At 44.7% G+C, this 16,638-nt stretch overlaps 2 protein-coding genes across 2 annotated transcripts in view; one reads left to right on the top strand and one right to left on the bottom strand.

Moving 5' to 3' along the window:
- HTR2B (5-hydroxytryptamine receptor 2B) overlaps positions 1–16,638 on the bottom strand; it is a 178,364-nt gene that overhangs the window by 135,677 nt on the left and 26,049 nt on the right. The window lies entirely within an intron of this gene.
- The window catches only part of PSMD1 (proteasome 26S subunit, non-ATPase 1), a 94,197-nt gene that overhangs the window by 12,721 nt on the left and 64,838 nt on the right, over positions 1–16,638 (top strand). Inside the window, exons 10-16 of the mRNA XM_083442016.1 lie at positions 1,760–1,848; positions 3,097–3,175; positions 4,179–4,352; positions 5,183–5,294; positions 5,454–5,650; positions 6,749–6,844; positions 7,435–7,499. Of these exons, the coding sequence (XP_083298142.1) occupies positions 1,760–1,848; positions 3,097–3,175; positions 4,179–4,352; positions 5,183–5,294; positions 5,454–5,650; positions 6,749–6,844; positions 7,435–7,499 (812 nt within the window). The remainder of the gene's footprint in view (positions 1–1,759; positions 1,849–3,096; positions 3,176–4,178; positions 4,353–5,182; positions 5,295–5,453; positions 5,651–6,748; positions 6,845–7,434; positions 7,500–16,638) is intronic.

Below are 16,638 nucleotides of genomic sequence, written 5' to 3' on the forward strand. Positions count from 1 at the left end.
TTGTGTGGGCTTGCTTCTTCGAGCGCTGGGAGATAATTTTGGATTCGAGGCTGAATAATGCATCTTGACATTTTGATAGCATTACGATACCAGCTAGCTATTTAATACAGTATAAGGAGTGGTGTCCAGCTCACTGTTACTTAGAGTAGACCCAATGAAATTAATAAACATGGCAAAGGTAGGTCTGTTAATTCCAACAGGTGTAAAATGTAAAGGAATACAACCTGTGAAGGAATTGTGCCTCTGTGTTCTGCACTGTGGGTTCTGAGCAGAATGATACTGAGAATATTTAAATTAATAAAGACTTGAGCAAAAGGCCTTTTGCCGCCTCTCCTGGTATGGCCCACGGAGGACCTTACGGTCTTCAAATAAAAACATCTTGGAGGTCCTGGGGCACAGGGAGGATAGGCTGGTCTCAACCAGAGCCAGGGCTTTTTCAGCTGTGGCCCCAATCTGGTGGAACACTCTGTCCCAAGAGACTAGAGCCTGCGGGACTTGACATCTTTCCGCAGGGCCTGCAAGACAGAGCTGTTCCACCAGGCCTTTGGCCAAGGCACAGCCTGACCCCCTCTCTCCTTCTGTAATCCTCATAGAACTGTAGCCCAGTGGTTGCCATTAATTTGATTCAGATTTTTGAATAAACTGATTTTAGAATGTATTTCAATTAATTGATTGTGATTTTATGTAAACTGTGTTACTTTTACTGTTGTTAGCCGCTCTGAGCCTGGCTTCAGCTGGGGAGGGCGGGATATAAATAATTTTTGAAATAAATTAGTTTTTAATAATAATTTAAAAAAATTCAAAGAATATTTGCATATTAGCAAAATGTGGTATGAGAGCATAGTACATAGAGAAAAACACAAAAGAGGAAATTGTAATATGCAAAAGGAGATTTCTTTAAAAAGTTCTACCCCAAAAGAGCTGTCCCAGCAAAGATGCTAAAATGCAATAGCAGCAAGGAGGGTTCTTGATCCAAGAGCAAAGGGGGGTTCTAGTGGGGGAACTGAGGACTCCAGTGAAGTCGCTCCCTTAGTGCAAGGGTCTCTGTTTCCTACCCTGTCCCTACGCACTCCTCTTAGACCCTCCCCAACTCTGCTCTAAAAGGTTGGAGGAAACCCATAACAGATTTTTAATTTTTTGGGTGGGGGGCAAGTGGAGCAGAATGTCTAGTTCCACTGAGCAGCCCGAAGTCCTTCTGCGGACGTAAATACAGTACTTGGTTGGATATCAGCTTTACGTTCTTACATGAATTCTCTCCGTTTATACTATTCCTGCTGGGCTGGTATGTGACAGTTAACAAGGGAACCAAGTTCAGCATTTTTTAACAGTGGACATTAGCAGATTATTTTCAGCCTTGAATCAACCTCCCTGAAGTTTTAGGCAGTGGCCTATTGTCCATCAGTAGAGGGGTCACTGTTTTATACCCTTCAGACTGCGCTTATTATCCTTTAATCTGTCTCTGCATGTATATCCTTCAGCCTTTCCTCGTGATATTTGTGTTGTATTTTTTTTTTTTTAAAAAAAGCTTAGTTTAGAAGTTTTCAGACAAGTCAACAAATTTCTGGCAGCATACTGTAAGAAATACAGATCATATTTGCTTTACAACATGGATTTTGTGATCTGAGCAGTCAGAAACAGAAAAGGCAAAAGGAAAGTTACCATGTTAGGACCTGAGCACACGGCTACGCATGAGGTTTCTCTATACAGTATGCTCATGTTCCTCTTTGCTTGGTGTGACCTTTCTATTTTGCCTCTCCAGGACGCCGTGCGGAACTCTGTCTGTCACACAGCAACAGTCATAGCAAACTCCTTTATGCATTGTGGAACAACCAGTGACCAGTTCCTTAGGTAAAAGCCTTTAGCGGAGCACCATATCACCTCTTGGGGGCATAGATTAATCTGCTATGGTTGCAGGAGAGCAGTCTTTCTCTATCCTTTTCTACAAATGGCATATGATACTGTTGAGAGTGTGCTTTTGCATGTGGGAGGATCTTGGCTGGAAGGCCTGGGCAGACGGTTTTTTACAGGCCTGTCGATCAGGCTTTTCCAGCGGCTTGGAAGAGTGGTCTGACTTGATCTAAGGCCATTTCTTGGGTTCATACTTGGGTGAGCCAGTGTGGTGTAGTGGTTAAGAGCGGTAGTCTTGTAATCTGGGGAACCGGGTTCGCGTCTCCGCTCCTCCACATGCAGCTGCTGGGTGACCTTGGGCCAGTCACACTTCTCTGAAGTCTCTCAGCCCCACTCACCTCACAGATTGTTTGTTGTGGGGGAGGAAGGGAAAGGAGAATGCTAGCCGCTTTGAGACTCCTGAAGGGGAGTGAAAGGCGGGATATCAAACCCAAACTCTTCTTCTTCAAACTCTTCATATATTGGTGCCCTGAGCCATCAGCAAGAATTTTGTAACTACTTCTATTGTCCCACTATTTAGGTTTTGTTCAGGGACGTTTGTGTGCAGTTTCACAAATGCAAGATAAGGTGCCATTTCTGAAAGTCTGGGATTTATTTATTTATTCATTCAGATTTTCTAGGTTTGAGAATGTTCAAATAACGCCATCAAAGGGCCCTAATATTTAGGGCTGAGAACTTTGGTATGGTGTTCTGATTATTGTCATTCTCTCATATAATGATCTCTTCCAGTGTGCATTGATTTAGCCACTGGAGAGTCAGAGATGGATCCTTGTTGAGCTAGGAAGGATCCTTTGCCCTAGCCAGAGCTCCCTCTTAGAGCTGTGCCAACCTCACATGTTTGCAGTGTAACTCTGATGCTTTGTTGAGGGCAGGAAAACAATAGAAAGAAATACAGTTCTCCTGTCTCCTGCAGATTGACCAAATGGTTGAAAATGAGCACCTTGGAATAATATTCTGAACTGTGCAATTTACTTCGTGTCCAGCAATTTTGTTTCGTTAATGATGAAAGTTTTGGTCTTGGAATACTGTACAAAGATTTCTGGCTGCAGATATTGCTAGCTTTGAGTCGAACGAGACCAGAGCAGACAAAGTAAAACAAGCAGTCAACTTCTAAACACTCTATTCCTGTGATGTAAAAGTTTGAACACTTCTGAGACTAAGACCAATTCCCAATATTTCTCTCTGCAGAGATAATTTGGAGTGGCTTGCCAGGGCTACCAACTGGGCAAAGTTTACTGCTACAGCCAGCCTCGGTGTCATACATAAGGTAATACTAAAATGTATCACAGTGTTTTTGATAACATCTGAGGTGTTGGTGGGCTTGTCATCTTCAGGATATATTGAGGCCCTCCTGTTTACATTGCAGGTTGTGACCCAGCTTTTAGACAGAGCTGGCATGTGTCCTCCTGTTGCCGGTTTATTTTACACAACTATCAGTAACATTAAACTCTTAGACATGAGAATTTTAAATTTCACTTTCATTGAGCTAAAGTGCAGTCTTCTCTTACTGGCCTATATTTTACTGTGGACACAAAATAGACTCAGTGCATGTTCCTTACAGTGTGTGTGTGTGTGTGTGTGTGTGTGTGTACGTGTGTACTACATGTGTGTAGGGATATCGCGGAGTGGTTAGTGGGGTCCGGAGGGAGCACACTCCCCACCAGCAGGCAGTCACAGTCTGCCTGCACGCGTGACCCTGGGGTGTGTAGCATCCCCCCCCCCCGACAAGCCACGGCTGCCTGAACATCGTTCCCTCTGTCTGACCTTTTGCGGTCTCAGCAGTCTGCGGTGTCCTGTCTGTAACCTTTGTCCCTGAGACCTTTTGTCTCCTTCGTCATACACTGTGCAAGGGGAAAATGACGCGGTGGAAACAGGTGCCAAAATAACTTTGTACCACCCCACGATCTCGAGACCGAAGATGTGTAAAGGTCACAGGCCAAGATGTATCTGCCTGGTTTGCATATTTGTCTCAATAAAAGGAGGCTCCACAGGGCTAGCCAGCAGCTTGCATGCAGCTCACCTGATGATCAACCCCCAGTCTTGTGCCTTCACTTCAATGTGCATTCAAAAAGGGATGCAAACTGCTTGTCCATCACAGGGTGCATGCAAGATGCATGTGCCTGCTAAGTTCATAATATCAAATCCATACTAAATTAGTTTAGCTTAGTTCCCATTGGGAGAAAATGGCTGCAGAATATGGACCCCCCCCCCCTTGGGCTGACACATCAAAGCTCTTCATCGTTCTCTCTTTATTCCTTGTGAATTTACAGGGTCATGAGAAGGAAGCTCTTCAGTTAATGGCAACGTATCTGCCGAAAGACACGTCCCCAGGGTCTGCCTATCAGGAAGGTGGTGGGCTTTATGCCCTGGGACTCATCCATGCCAATCATGGTGGTGACATCATAGACTATTTGCTGAACCAGCTGAAGAATGCCAGCAATGATGTAAGTATTGTCTCCTGTGAATCACCTGCATAGGTGATTGAGTGCCTTAGGGATAGCATGTGGGTCGCTGGACTTCTCAACACTTAGCTAGTCTCTTCCAACTCTATGATTCTATGATTCTATTATGTCAGGAGTTCTCTAATGGTGTTTCCTGCTTGGCAGGGGGTTGGACTCGATGGCCCTTGTGGTCTCTTCCAACTCTATGATTCTATGATTACGTTAGCTGCCCCAGAAGTATTATTGAAGTGTAGGATATAAAGGCCATAAATAAAAAAGGTGCAAGCAAAATGTGGTTGGCTCTCATGAAGAATCAATAATGTGTTTCTTTTTCAAATGCTGAAAATTACATCGCAGTGAAGGAAGGAAGATACAGTCATACCTCGGGTTACAGACGCTTCAGGCTGCGGTTTTTTTGGGTTGCAGACCACCGAAATCTGGAAGTACTGGAACGGGTTACTTCTGGGTTTTGGTGGTCGCACATGCGCAGAAGCGCCGAATTGCAACACGCGCAGATGCGGGTTGCGAACACTGTGGGTTGCGAACGTGCATCCCGCACAGATCATGTTCACAACCTGAGCATCCACTGCAATGGAAATGTAATTTTGCATAGAATTGTAGAGTTGGAAGGGACCCACAGGTCACAGAGTCAAACCCCCTGCAATGCAGAATGACTAGAAAAATGACGACCAAGAGTTGAATGTGGAATGAGTTCATGGGTTATCTGTCTCACTTCCAGGGTGAGGACTGTGTTCTGATCTTTCTAGCCCTCCTGAGAAGTTTTAAGTAGAGTCACGGAGAGAAAGGAAACATCTCTCTTACTTTTATTGCAGATTGTCCGACATGGGGGCAGCCTGGGACTTGGTTTGGCTGCCATGGGGACTGCCCGCCAGGATGTCTATGACCTTCTCAAAACTAACTTGTACCAAGATGATGCTGTGACAGGTAAGCAACTGCCGTGGACACCAGTGTGTGTCTTAAACCTCCTCCTCCCACCGCAGGCCAACCCATCATCCTGTGTACTCTATTCAGGACGGCAGGCGGAAGCAGTGGTGAAGTCCTGTTGTGCTCCTGTCTTTAGTTTCTTCCTTTTCCCCCTTAAAGGTGAAGCAGCTGGGCTGGCTCTTGGGCTGGTGATGCTTGGGTCTAAAAATGCGCAGGCGATTGAGGACATGGTGGGATATGCCCAAGAAACCCAGCATGAGAAGATCTTGCGGGGCCTGGCAGTTGGCATTGCCTTGGTGATGTATGGCAGAATGGAGGAGGCAGATGCCCTCATAGAGAGCCTCTGCAGAGATAAGGTGAGTGTAGCTCTTCCTGCAAAACTACCCATTCCGCTTCAGCCTTTTTCTTCAGGGTATCTTAATAATACTTGCCTTTTAGCACTTTAGGGTGTCTGTGTAAAATAGTCCACCTTCTAACCCACAACCTGCCTCCCAAGACTGGAATCGGGTAAAAATTAATACATAATGAACTAGAGTAAATGCCATTTTTTTAATAGCAGAGGTTCTTCAAAGCCCCATGTTATTATAGGATGCTTGATTTAGGTTGAAGTATAGTGTCTTGCCAAAAATTATCTACTGACTTAATTAGCCACCAGCAAGCTTTCTAGCCCACTCTATGAACAATTAACGAAAAAAGCCCCTAATATGGAACGGATTAATTTTGGAAGATCTTTTGGCTGTTGATTGAGACGTAAAGCACGTAGTGTTCTTCAGCCTTCTAAGCTGGGGTGGGCAAACGTGAGATTTGTGAAGTCTACTTTGATTTTACTAGAAACCTGAGTCAGAAATCCTTGCTGATCTACTTTAAATTACTCAGACATCTGTCTTCTGCCTGCCTGTGATCTAAAGCAGCATCGCACAGAGCAGTACAGACAATATACAGTTTTTGGCTTTGATTGGCATAAAAGCCATAAGCTTTTCATACTATTGTTCTTGAGTATTTATTTAGCGTACGTGTGTTCTAGATGCTCAGAACCCAAAAGCAAATAAAAAGACTTCAATGACTGGGGAGGCTGGTTTGCTCAAGAATCTGAATACTGACTGGAGTCTTCAGCTGATTGGTTTTCTAGTAGTAGTTTGGTCAGCTTTTGATAAATTTAAGATTTGCTGGTCATGCATCATATTTCAACTGGATTTTAGGTTTTTCCTGTAAGTCCTAGGTAGCAGTTTTAATGGAAAATCAGTGCTGGTATTTTTAAAAGAAGCCACTTTCCAACTCAGTAATGGATCACACCACAACTTTTTAAAAATAGAGTTGGAAAGTGAGCTCATAGGAAGCTGTCACTTCAGTGGTTCATCTAGCTCAGGAATTCAGAGTCTTTCTCCTTTGATTCCACCCCCCCCCACCCCCCGGTATGTAAGAGTTTAAATGTTAAAGTGCTCTACCTCTTCCAGGATCCGATCCTCCGCCGTTCAGGGATGTATACTGTTGCAATGGCTTACTGTGGCTCAGGAAACAACAAGGCAATCAGACGTCTGTTGCATGTTGCTGTAAGTATAGCTGGCTCTGGAGCAGACTGTACTTTGAATGGGTCTACTTTGAGAATAACTGAGCCTCTTGGGCTTGCCGATCAGAAGGTCAGCGGTTCGAATCCTCGTGACAGGGTGAGCTCCCATTGCTCTGTCCCAGCTCCTGCCAACCTAGCAGTTCGAAAGCATGCCAGTGCAAGTAGATAAATAGGTACCACTCCGGCGGGAAGGTAAACGGCGTTTCCATACGCTCTGGCTTCCGTCATGGTGTTCCGTTGCGCCAGAAGCAGCTTAGTCATGCTGGCTACGTGACCCAGAAAGCTGCATAGACAAATACCGTTTCCTTCGTCCTGAAAGCGAGATGAGCGCTGCAACCCCATAGTCGCCTTTGACTGGACGTAACTGTCCAGGGGTCCTTTACCTTTTTATCTTTTACCTATTCCGGCAGAAGAGTGTCATGGTCTAATGATACCAGTCATTTGATGGCTGTGGTCCATTTTAAATCCATCTGCACATCTCTGAAAAAAAAATGCATTAGTACCTTCTAGATATTTCTGTACACTTTAGGTATTTTGCCCTGACTTTTTGCTGTTTTTTTCCTTTTTTATTAGGTGAGTGATGTCAATGATGATGTGAGACGTGCAGCTGTTGAATCACTGGGTTTCATTTTGTTCAGGTACAGTTTCTGTTTCCATCCGTTCTGCGGCCTGCAGTAAGATTTATCTGAAGTTATAGGAATTCCCTTATACTCCACTTTCTGCGCACTAACTTGGTCTCAGCTGAGCGCTTGCAGAATAGCAATTTGTGGAATGCTTAATGCTGTGTTAGAATGAGAGATAAAGAAGCAACCTGGGAATCTCCTTAATGGGCTGAGGCCTTGAAGCTGCCATAGAACGTAGGGTGTGGATGGTGGCTTTGTTTGCTGGATGCGTGTGGCAGAAAGTGCTGCTCCTCAATAAAAATCAAGGTAGTTGCTAGTTGAGGGCTAACAAGCTGAAACTTAATCTGGATAAAACAGAAGTACTGTACTCCATTTGGAAGGCCTGCTAATCTGGAAGGAGGTTTAGATCTGTCTGGATGGGATCCCTCTTCCCCTGAAAGGCCTGATTCGCAGTCTGGGAGTACTCCTGGGTTCTTTGCTGCCTGTGGAGGCACAGATGACATTACTGTTGGGATACCGCCAGGGAGACAAAGTCCATCTCGACTCCACGTCGTCTCCGGACGTCCATCGATCTCCCGTAGACACGCAGTATCAGCAATTAGCGACACGAGCTCTAGAAATAGCTTGCCACATTCCAGAACCGATGCACGCTCTATCAGCAGATAATGCACAGCGAAAGTTGCAGTCAGGAGAGCATTAATTACAAATCTATTTCTGTGTTGGTCAGAACAAAGAAAAACATGACTGCCTGCTTCAGAGTTCCGGCAGAGAGAGAGAAACGAAAGCAAAGACACAACATAAACATCCTGTGAAAACAGGAAATACGCAGACTCTGTGACTCAAAGCCTGCTCCCTTTTAAGGTGGAACGGAAATATCCTAACAATTACTAGGAGGGCCAGTTTGACAGCTGGGACCCTAACTAGAGAAGGAAGAGTCTGGCACAGTGGTGCATGACGTGGTTATGTCCAGGTTTGATTACTTCAGTGTGCTCTCCATGGGGTCACCCTTAAAGGCTGTTCAGGAACAGCAACTGGTACAGAACACAGTTGCTTGCGAGAGCTGGTGTTCAGGTCATTTCATGTACACTGTGTCACTTTCATTTGGCCGCATGTTCATTTCTGAGCCCAATTCAAGGTGCCAACTTGGGTCTTTAAATTCCTAAATGGGTTGGGACCACCTACACTGGCCTGATCCTGTATGAGCATTGAGATAAGTGCCCTTGCCACTCAACGCTTTTAGGCTGGCAGGTCCTCCGTGGTCGTCCCACACCTTTGGAATCCGCTTCCCAGGGAGACATGTATGGCCTCATCCCTGCTGGGTTTTATGAAACAAAAATTCTGACGGCAAATTGATTCAAGTCTGCGTTTGTCTCAATTGTGCAACTGCCCGTGTGTGTTTTGTAGTAGTATTTTCCCATGCTTGAGCCTTGTAGGTCACCTTGTGAGGGCAGTGTGTTGTGAGAGATGAGCTTTAGAAATCTTTTAAATGAATAAACAAATGAAATTTATTAAATATCTTGGGGCTTCCGGAGCAGATAGCCTCCAGACCAATAAAGAAGGCATATGGATAAGTGTGAAGCTCTCGGAAGAGACGAATGAATATATTAAGTTCATCCTTTGTTTAGTGGCGCTGGAGAGGGTTGGGTGGAGGTGCTTTTCTGAGAGGCATATGAGACTTGTCTCTGCACTTTCAGTATAACTCTTGTTGAAACTTTCCACTCGGAGTTGCCAAAAGTGGAATTAAGTGTGTGAAGTCCTGTTAAGAGGACATAATATCAATGAAGTGTCTGGGAAGTATCAGATCAAGGATGGATAATATTCAAGCCAGGAATGTTAGTTAACGTTTAAGAAAAATAAATTGCAGTCATTCTTGAGGATGTGGATGTCGGCTTGCTAAGTAACTCTTGTACAATGACTCAGTGTTTTAAGAGAAAGAAGTGTTTCCAAATATTCTTGAATTAAACTGCAATGTACATTTTATTTAATTTCAATTTATGGCTAACAGTGTTTAAACAATTCTTTGTAGGATCAAGAAGGAAACTTAGTTTAGTTGCAGAGTACATATATTTGCATGCGGAAGATCTTAGGTTTTATTATATACGCATTGCTGTGCACTACCCTAATATTTCATGAGATGGTAGCATATAAATACTTTAATAAATAAAATAAAGACCTGAGGTTCAGCCCCTGGGATTGAAAAAAGGGCCATGTCTCAAATGACAGGAAAGGCCCTCTGCCTGAAACTCTGGGAAGCAGCTCCCAGTCGGAGTAGAAAATACTGGCCTAGCATAAATTGATTGATTCTTGGGTTCAGAAGATGGAATTCGGTTTTAATGCTTTCATTAGTTCACAAATTTTAACTCCCCCGCCCTTCTTTTGTACTAATGGTAGATTAGTACAAACTAATGGTAAAACTGGACAGTAGGAATTTTCAGAGTCCAATCCACAGCTCTTTCAAGTTAGGCCAGTGGTTCTCAAAGAGTACGGCATGTCACACTGACGTAGCAGGAGATGATGGCAAGTACAGCAGGAAGATTCAAGGACAATCAATATTATATTTTGGTAATGCTTCCTGTTCTTATGTTTTATATTTTCTGGGTGTCTCTTGATCATATTATGAAATAGTTGAGCTCTAAGTTATAAATCAATTAAAAAAAACCTGGTGTGGCATGAGCAAATTTTTATTCTGAGAGTGTGGCCCAGAGAAAAAAGTTTGAGAACAGCTGCTTAGACAGGGTCCTGGGTAATGTTCATCTGCACTGCGAACACCGACAGCCAATTCTGTCTTCCGTTTGCATTGAATCCAGAACCTGTGCAGAAGGTTTAAAAGTAAGTTCAGCAAGCAGAGGCTGCAAGCAGCTGCCCCCTAGACTTTATACTACCTGACAACCCTAAAGGCTGATGTTTTCACCTTATTCCTTCATGGGCTTGCAGCTCACACAGCTTTGGAGACTCGGTCCCAGTTCCTGCTGAAAAGGGGAGCTCACATTCCTTACAGTTTTTCTGCAACTTGTACTCCACCAAACCCCGCTTTAATGGGAGAAGCCCAGCTCCCCATTCCACTTACCTAAGATCTAAAGTTTTTTGGTGTCTGCAGTAGGGTTGCCTTGGTAGTAGCACCCCAGTTGAGGAACGATCTCTCTGAAGAAGCCCACCAGATCCCTGTTCTTCTTTTGAAATACAGTGGTGCCTCGCAAGACAAAATTAATTCGTTCTGCGAGTTTTTCCGTCTTGCGAAGCACCACTGCATTTAAACACTAACAACGGCGGGGAGGGGCGGGGAGAAGCAGGACAGCTGCCGCAGCCGGTACCTCGGACTCACCCGCACTTTGTGGCCACCGCGCGACGCGGCTGCTGGAGGGCGGCGGGGCTCAGGAGCGCTACTCTGGCTGCAACGCTGGCTGCTGGCGGCAACGGCTCCTGAGGGGAGCGCGCGAGGGGGGTGGGCAGCAGCGCGAGGCAGCCGGAAGGTCGGCCGTCAGCTGGAAGGTAGGAGGGAGCCGGAGGAGCGGGGAAGCGAGTGTGCGTGCGTGCAGTGACCGTCGCCATGACAGGAGAGGCAGGGCCGTTTCGTCTAGCGAAGCAAGCCCTTAGGAAAATCCGTCTTGCGAAGCACCTCAGAAAACAAAAAACCCTTTCGTCTAGCGAGTTTTTCGTCTTCCAAGGCATTCGTCTTGCGGCGTACCACTGTATTGAGGTTTAACAGTATGGCTTCATTTTTTCCTTCATATGTTATATTGATAACCCCTTCTGGATTTCCTTTGGACAGGAAGAGGAGGGCCAAGATAAGTGCAGTCCTAAAGAAATCTGTCATCTGGTCGGTTCTGAGAGACGGGGCCGTCATTTGTAGCTGTGTGCCATCCTGAAGCCATAAATGTGTCTCGCCCACCCCTTTTCCAGAAAGTGCCACGTATAATTTTGCGTGCCACTCCTCCCCTTCCCCTGCGTGGGCAGCAGGTGTCTCTGTGGAGCCGTTGTGCTAAATGTGTGGCACAGTCTGCCCTCCCCAACAAGCCAAGTGTGGAACAGCCTTTGCCGGAAGGGAACTGGTACTCTTCAGTTGACCTCTCTGTGTGTGTGTGCTTATACAGAAGGCAAATTCCACACACTCCTTCCATACTTTTCAGTGATTTCCCTCCCCTGCTCCAAACTGGTTCTAATAAAAGAGTTTTAGCTCTCTGATCTTACTGCAGCTTCCCCCCAGCCAAGTATAAAACATAATCTGGAATTGAGAGCATCCTGCCAAATGGTACCGTTATCTTTTTTTCTGAGTTTATCCATTCGGTTGTGCCTTCTCTGCGCATGGCATGAGTGCTGGAGCTGATAAGTGCCATTCATCCACTAAATCTTGCAGTGGTGCTGAGAAACACCTCTATCCAGAGTGTGTCGTCTGAATTAGCTAGAAACGACCCAGTCTGTGTTACTCTGATCTGTATCATTTTTACATACTTCCGTTCCATTCCTACTTTTATCTGAGTATATACTGGATACATTTAACAACAACAGCAACCCCAGCATAATGTATTTAATTGCCAAGAGCTTTTGTTGCAAAATTCAGGAAAATGCAAAATCAGGCAATAGCTATTTCCAATCTGCGATCAGGCCATTTTTTTATTGGCATTTGCAAAGACTGAACTCCTCAAGCATTCCTAATTTTAACTCAATCTTCAACACCCTTGTGATGCGGGCTGGTGGTATTGCCCCTATATTGCAGATTTGAAGCTCAGGCTGAGAGATCTGTATGGAGGTAGAAAAGTGAGGGGCAAAGCAGGGACACTTTGTCAGTACCTTGTCCCTGCTGCATTTGCGTGTGCACAACCTCCTAAATAATAGCAATTTATAGCAAAGTTTCAATGTGATCCTAATTTAGTTATTTTAATGGATTGTGTTTTGTACTATATGACCATGGTGTCCTTTCAATTACTACATGATGCCGCCCTGGGATCTTCGTTGATGAAAGGTTGCTAATAAATGCAATAAATAACAGCAAAACCAAAATAAAATACGTAAACTGGGAAGAAAAATGGGGAGAGTACTAAAAGTCTTCTGAAAGTTGGATGTTTGTTTATTTCATTGTATCTATGCAAGCCATTACATAACTTTAGGCACCAGGTGAAAACATTCCTCTTCTCCCAGGCCTTTGGCTTATTAAACAATTTATAGCCTTTTAAGCTGTGGGTGGGTGGGCTGTTGCTATTTTGTTTGTTGTTATGCTATGTACTTTGGTATTTTTATGCTGTAAAGCACCCTGTGATCCTTGGGTGAAGGGTGATACAAATATTTGATTATTATTGATAATTAAAATAATAAAATATTAATAATAATAATAATAATAATAATAATAATAATAATAATAATACATGCAGCATTGTATGTAGGGCTATCAGTCTCTCTATGCCCCACCATTGCTGCCTTATACCAGTCATAAGGAGCTGGGCTGTTGCTACTTCCTGGCAAGTGCAATGCACTCTGCCATTGCTCAGAGACAAGGTGACTATTGCTACGTATTTTTCACATCTGGGCCCTTGCTCTGGAAATGCTTTCACAGGCCGAGACTTTTCTCTCTGATGAGGCATCCCGTTTCTCACAGGCAGCTGAAGTATGCTCCATCTTAAGTGCTGGCCTTTGTTCAGTGCTTCCATGTGGAGAAAATCTTCCCTGGAAATGATTCAAAGCTGTGGTGATAAGCCGGGAGCTTACATTTCTCTCTCCCCATAGGCAATCAATATACTGGTTTCAAAGCCAGCATTTGCACACACATGTTCTCATCAAGTGATGAAATCTTGATATCTTCCTTTGGGTGGGTAAGTGGGGGGGGGGGGGCTGCTGGCAAATCTCTGCAAACAAACTCTCCTGCATTCTGTTGACGGCTAAACTGCTTGAGAACGTGTGTCTGTCTGCCCTGCAGGTCTCCTGTTCAGATTCTGAGCTCTCAATTCAGAGGAGATTGCATGGCAAGTAACGTGGGAGTAAATAAAAGTTTTAATGAAACCCACAAGAGGATTGTGCCAATGCCTTCTCCTCTGACTGTTGCGTTCCATCTATTTGTTGACTTTCCTAAGCTTTGTTGTGTGAATTCCTCAACACATTTCCTTTAAAATAAACTGTTGCAATTTCACTGTGGGTGTTGGTCAGAAAAGTTGGATTGTCCACAGAACTCTGTAAACATAGCAATTCTTAGAAAACTGATCTCAAGGACTTGGTGCCAGTACTGGTTTTAATCTGTTTTTGTTTTTTTTAAAGGGCAAGAGTTTTGGGTTGGAGGTTTCCCCCAGCAGCCTATTGAAGTTGCACCAGATCTGCTGTTGCAATGAGTTCTACCTTTTTAATTCAAGAATAAGCATGGGCTAACTTTATTCTCATGCTGATGTCCTTGCTAACATATCTGTGCTGTTTTGCATTCTAAAACTTGCTGCAGGAGAAGTTGATAATGCTTGACATTTATGTAGCACTTTCCAAATATTTCAGGCATTTTGCTCATTTATCGCTCATTATCTTAATGTTCCCTTCAAGATGCCCTGTAAGGTAGGTAGTATTAGCTGGGAACAAAGGGGGCTGCCTTGGATAAGGTTGCATTTATCCACCTAGCTCAGAGTTCCTTATGGCGACAGGCAGTGGTCCTCAAGCAGACATCTCTTTCCCATCATCTGCTCTGTGATCCTGTTTAACTGGAGATGACAGACCTTGAATCCAGGACATTCTGTTGGCAGCCCATGCGCTTTCCCACTCGGCTGTGATCCATATATCCTGTACAGTGGTACCTCTGGATGTGAACGGGATCCGTTCCGGAGCTCCGTTTGCAGCCTGAAGCGAACACAACCCGTGTCCGCGGGTCGTGATTCGCCGCTTCTGTGCATGCGCGTGATGTCATTTTTACCATCTGCGCGAGCGGCGAAACCGCTCCGTTACTTCCGGGTCGCCGCGGAGCGCAACCCGAAAATACTTATCCCGAAACTACTTCAACCCAAGGTATGACTCTATCTAAAATGGGGAACTGATAAATTTGGGCTCAGGACTGCAATACCTTACGGACTGTCTCCCCCAAGATAGAATCATAGAATCATAGAGTTGGAAGAGACCACAAGGGCCATCGAGTCCAACCCCCTGCCAAGCAGGAAACACCATCAGAGTACTCCTGACATATGGTTGTCAAGCCTCTGCTTAAAGACCTCCAAAGAAGGAGACTCCACCACACTCCTTGGCAGCAAATTCCACTGTCAAACAGCTCTTACTGTCAGGAAGTTCTTCCTAATGTTTAGGTGGAATCTTCTTTCTTGTAGTTTGGCTCCATCGCTCCGTGTCCTCCTCTCTGGGGCAGCAAAAAACAACCTTTCTCCCTCCTCTATATGACATCCTTTTATATATTTGAACATGGCTATCCTATCACCCCTTAACCTCCTCTTCTCCAGGCTAAACATGCCCAGCTCCCTTAGCCGTTCCTCATAAGGCATCGTTTCCAGGCCTTTGACTATTTTGGTTGCCCTCCTCTGGACACGTTCCAGTTTGTCAGTGTCCTTCTTGAACTGTGGTGCCCAGATAAACTGACCAGACTCTGTGATCATCGTGAGAGGTCTGGAGGGTGGCAACACAAGAACAAGCCTTCTCTGCAGTGGCTCCCGGTTTGTGCAGTGCTCTCCCCAGGAAAGTTCGTCTGGCGCCTTCATTGTACATCTTTAGGCACCAGGCGAAAACTTTCCTCTTCAACCAGACCTTGGGCTGATTAATATTCCACAGCCTTTTAAATGTGTTTGTAGGAGGGGGGCATTATTGTTTTGTTTCTGTTGTAACTATTTATTCATGCTTTTATCCTGTATTTTTATCTTGTGAACCTCCCTGACATCTTCCGATGAAGGGCGGAATATGGATTTAATGAATAGTAATAATGAGTGTTGAAGCAAGATGCTTTTGGCGCACCGTGGACATTCTTTGCTAATTAATGTTCTGAGCTGTCTCTCAGGTGTGTTGCTCCATCCTGGCTTGCTCACCTGTACTCAGAAAGGCCATCACTGCAGAATCAGACCATGGACCACATCTGTTCTGATGGCAAGTTAGATGCCTCTGAAAACTGGCCAGCGAGGCATGAGAAGATGATAACTCTTTTGTCTCCGATGTTAACTTGATTTTTATGGATACAGGTTAATAAGCCCTTTTGAATGTGGGACAAGAAGCTGGAAAAGAGTTAAAAGATGAAATGTAACAGGACCATGTGAATTGTAGGAATTCTTTCTAGCACTCTTTTTAGAAAAGGGTAAATAAGCTTGTGTTGTCTAAACAGTACTTTGGCAGGCATTGCGATTTTGTCTAGGGGGAAAACTGGTGCATGCAAGAGACATCTTAAAATGAAATAAGTTCAAATTGGAGGCATCCTTTGAAGGCATGGGAGACTAGAAAAGTAAGGTGTTGCAGACTGGACTTTTGGCTACAGTAGTTTTTAAAGCTGTTTACTCCACTTTATCCTTCATGATATAGGCTCTTAGCACAGAGTTGGATCTGGCTGGTAAGTTGCCTCCAGCTCAGTTTCCTCTGCTTTCAGGTAAAAACTGCTTTCAGGCAGAGAAGCCTTTCAGGATTTGTCCAAAAATGACCCAACAGATCTTTGTAAGGAGACACACTAAAGCGTTCCGTACACCACCACCACCAAACAAAACAACAACAACAACAACAACAACAACAACAACAACAACAACAACAACAATTCATTTATACCCCACCCATCTGGCTGGGTTTCCCCTGCCACTCTGGGCGGCTCCCAACAGAATATTAAAAACATGATAAAACATAAAACATTGAAAACGTCCCTAAACAGGGTTGCCTTCAGATGTCTTCTAAAAGTAAGATAGTTGCTTATTTCCTTGACATCTGATGGGAGGGCGTTGCACAGGGCGGGTGCCACTACCGAGAAGGCCCTCTGCCGGGTTCCCTGTAACCTCAGTGTCCGGGCTGCATGATGGGGGGGCGGCCAAGGCCATTTAGGGCTTTCAAGGTCAGCACCAACACTTTGAATTGTGCTCAGAAACGTACTGGGAGCCAATGTAGGTGTTTCAGACTGGTGTTATATGGTCTCGGCGGCCACTCCCAGTTACCAGTCTAGCTGCCGCATTCTGGATTAGTTGTAGTTTCCGGCTCACCTTCAAAGGTAGCCCCACGTAGAGCG

This window comes from Podarcis tiliguerta (genome assembly GCF_965153285.1).
Source record: "Podarcis tiliguerta genome assembly, chromosome: 5".
NCBI lineage: Eukaryota > Metazoa > Chordata > Lepidosauria > Squamata > Lacertidae > Podarcis > Podarcis tiliguerta.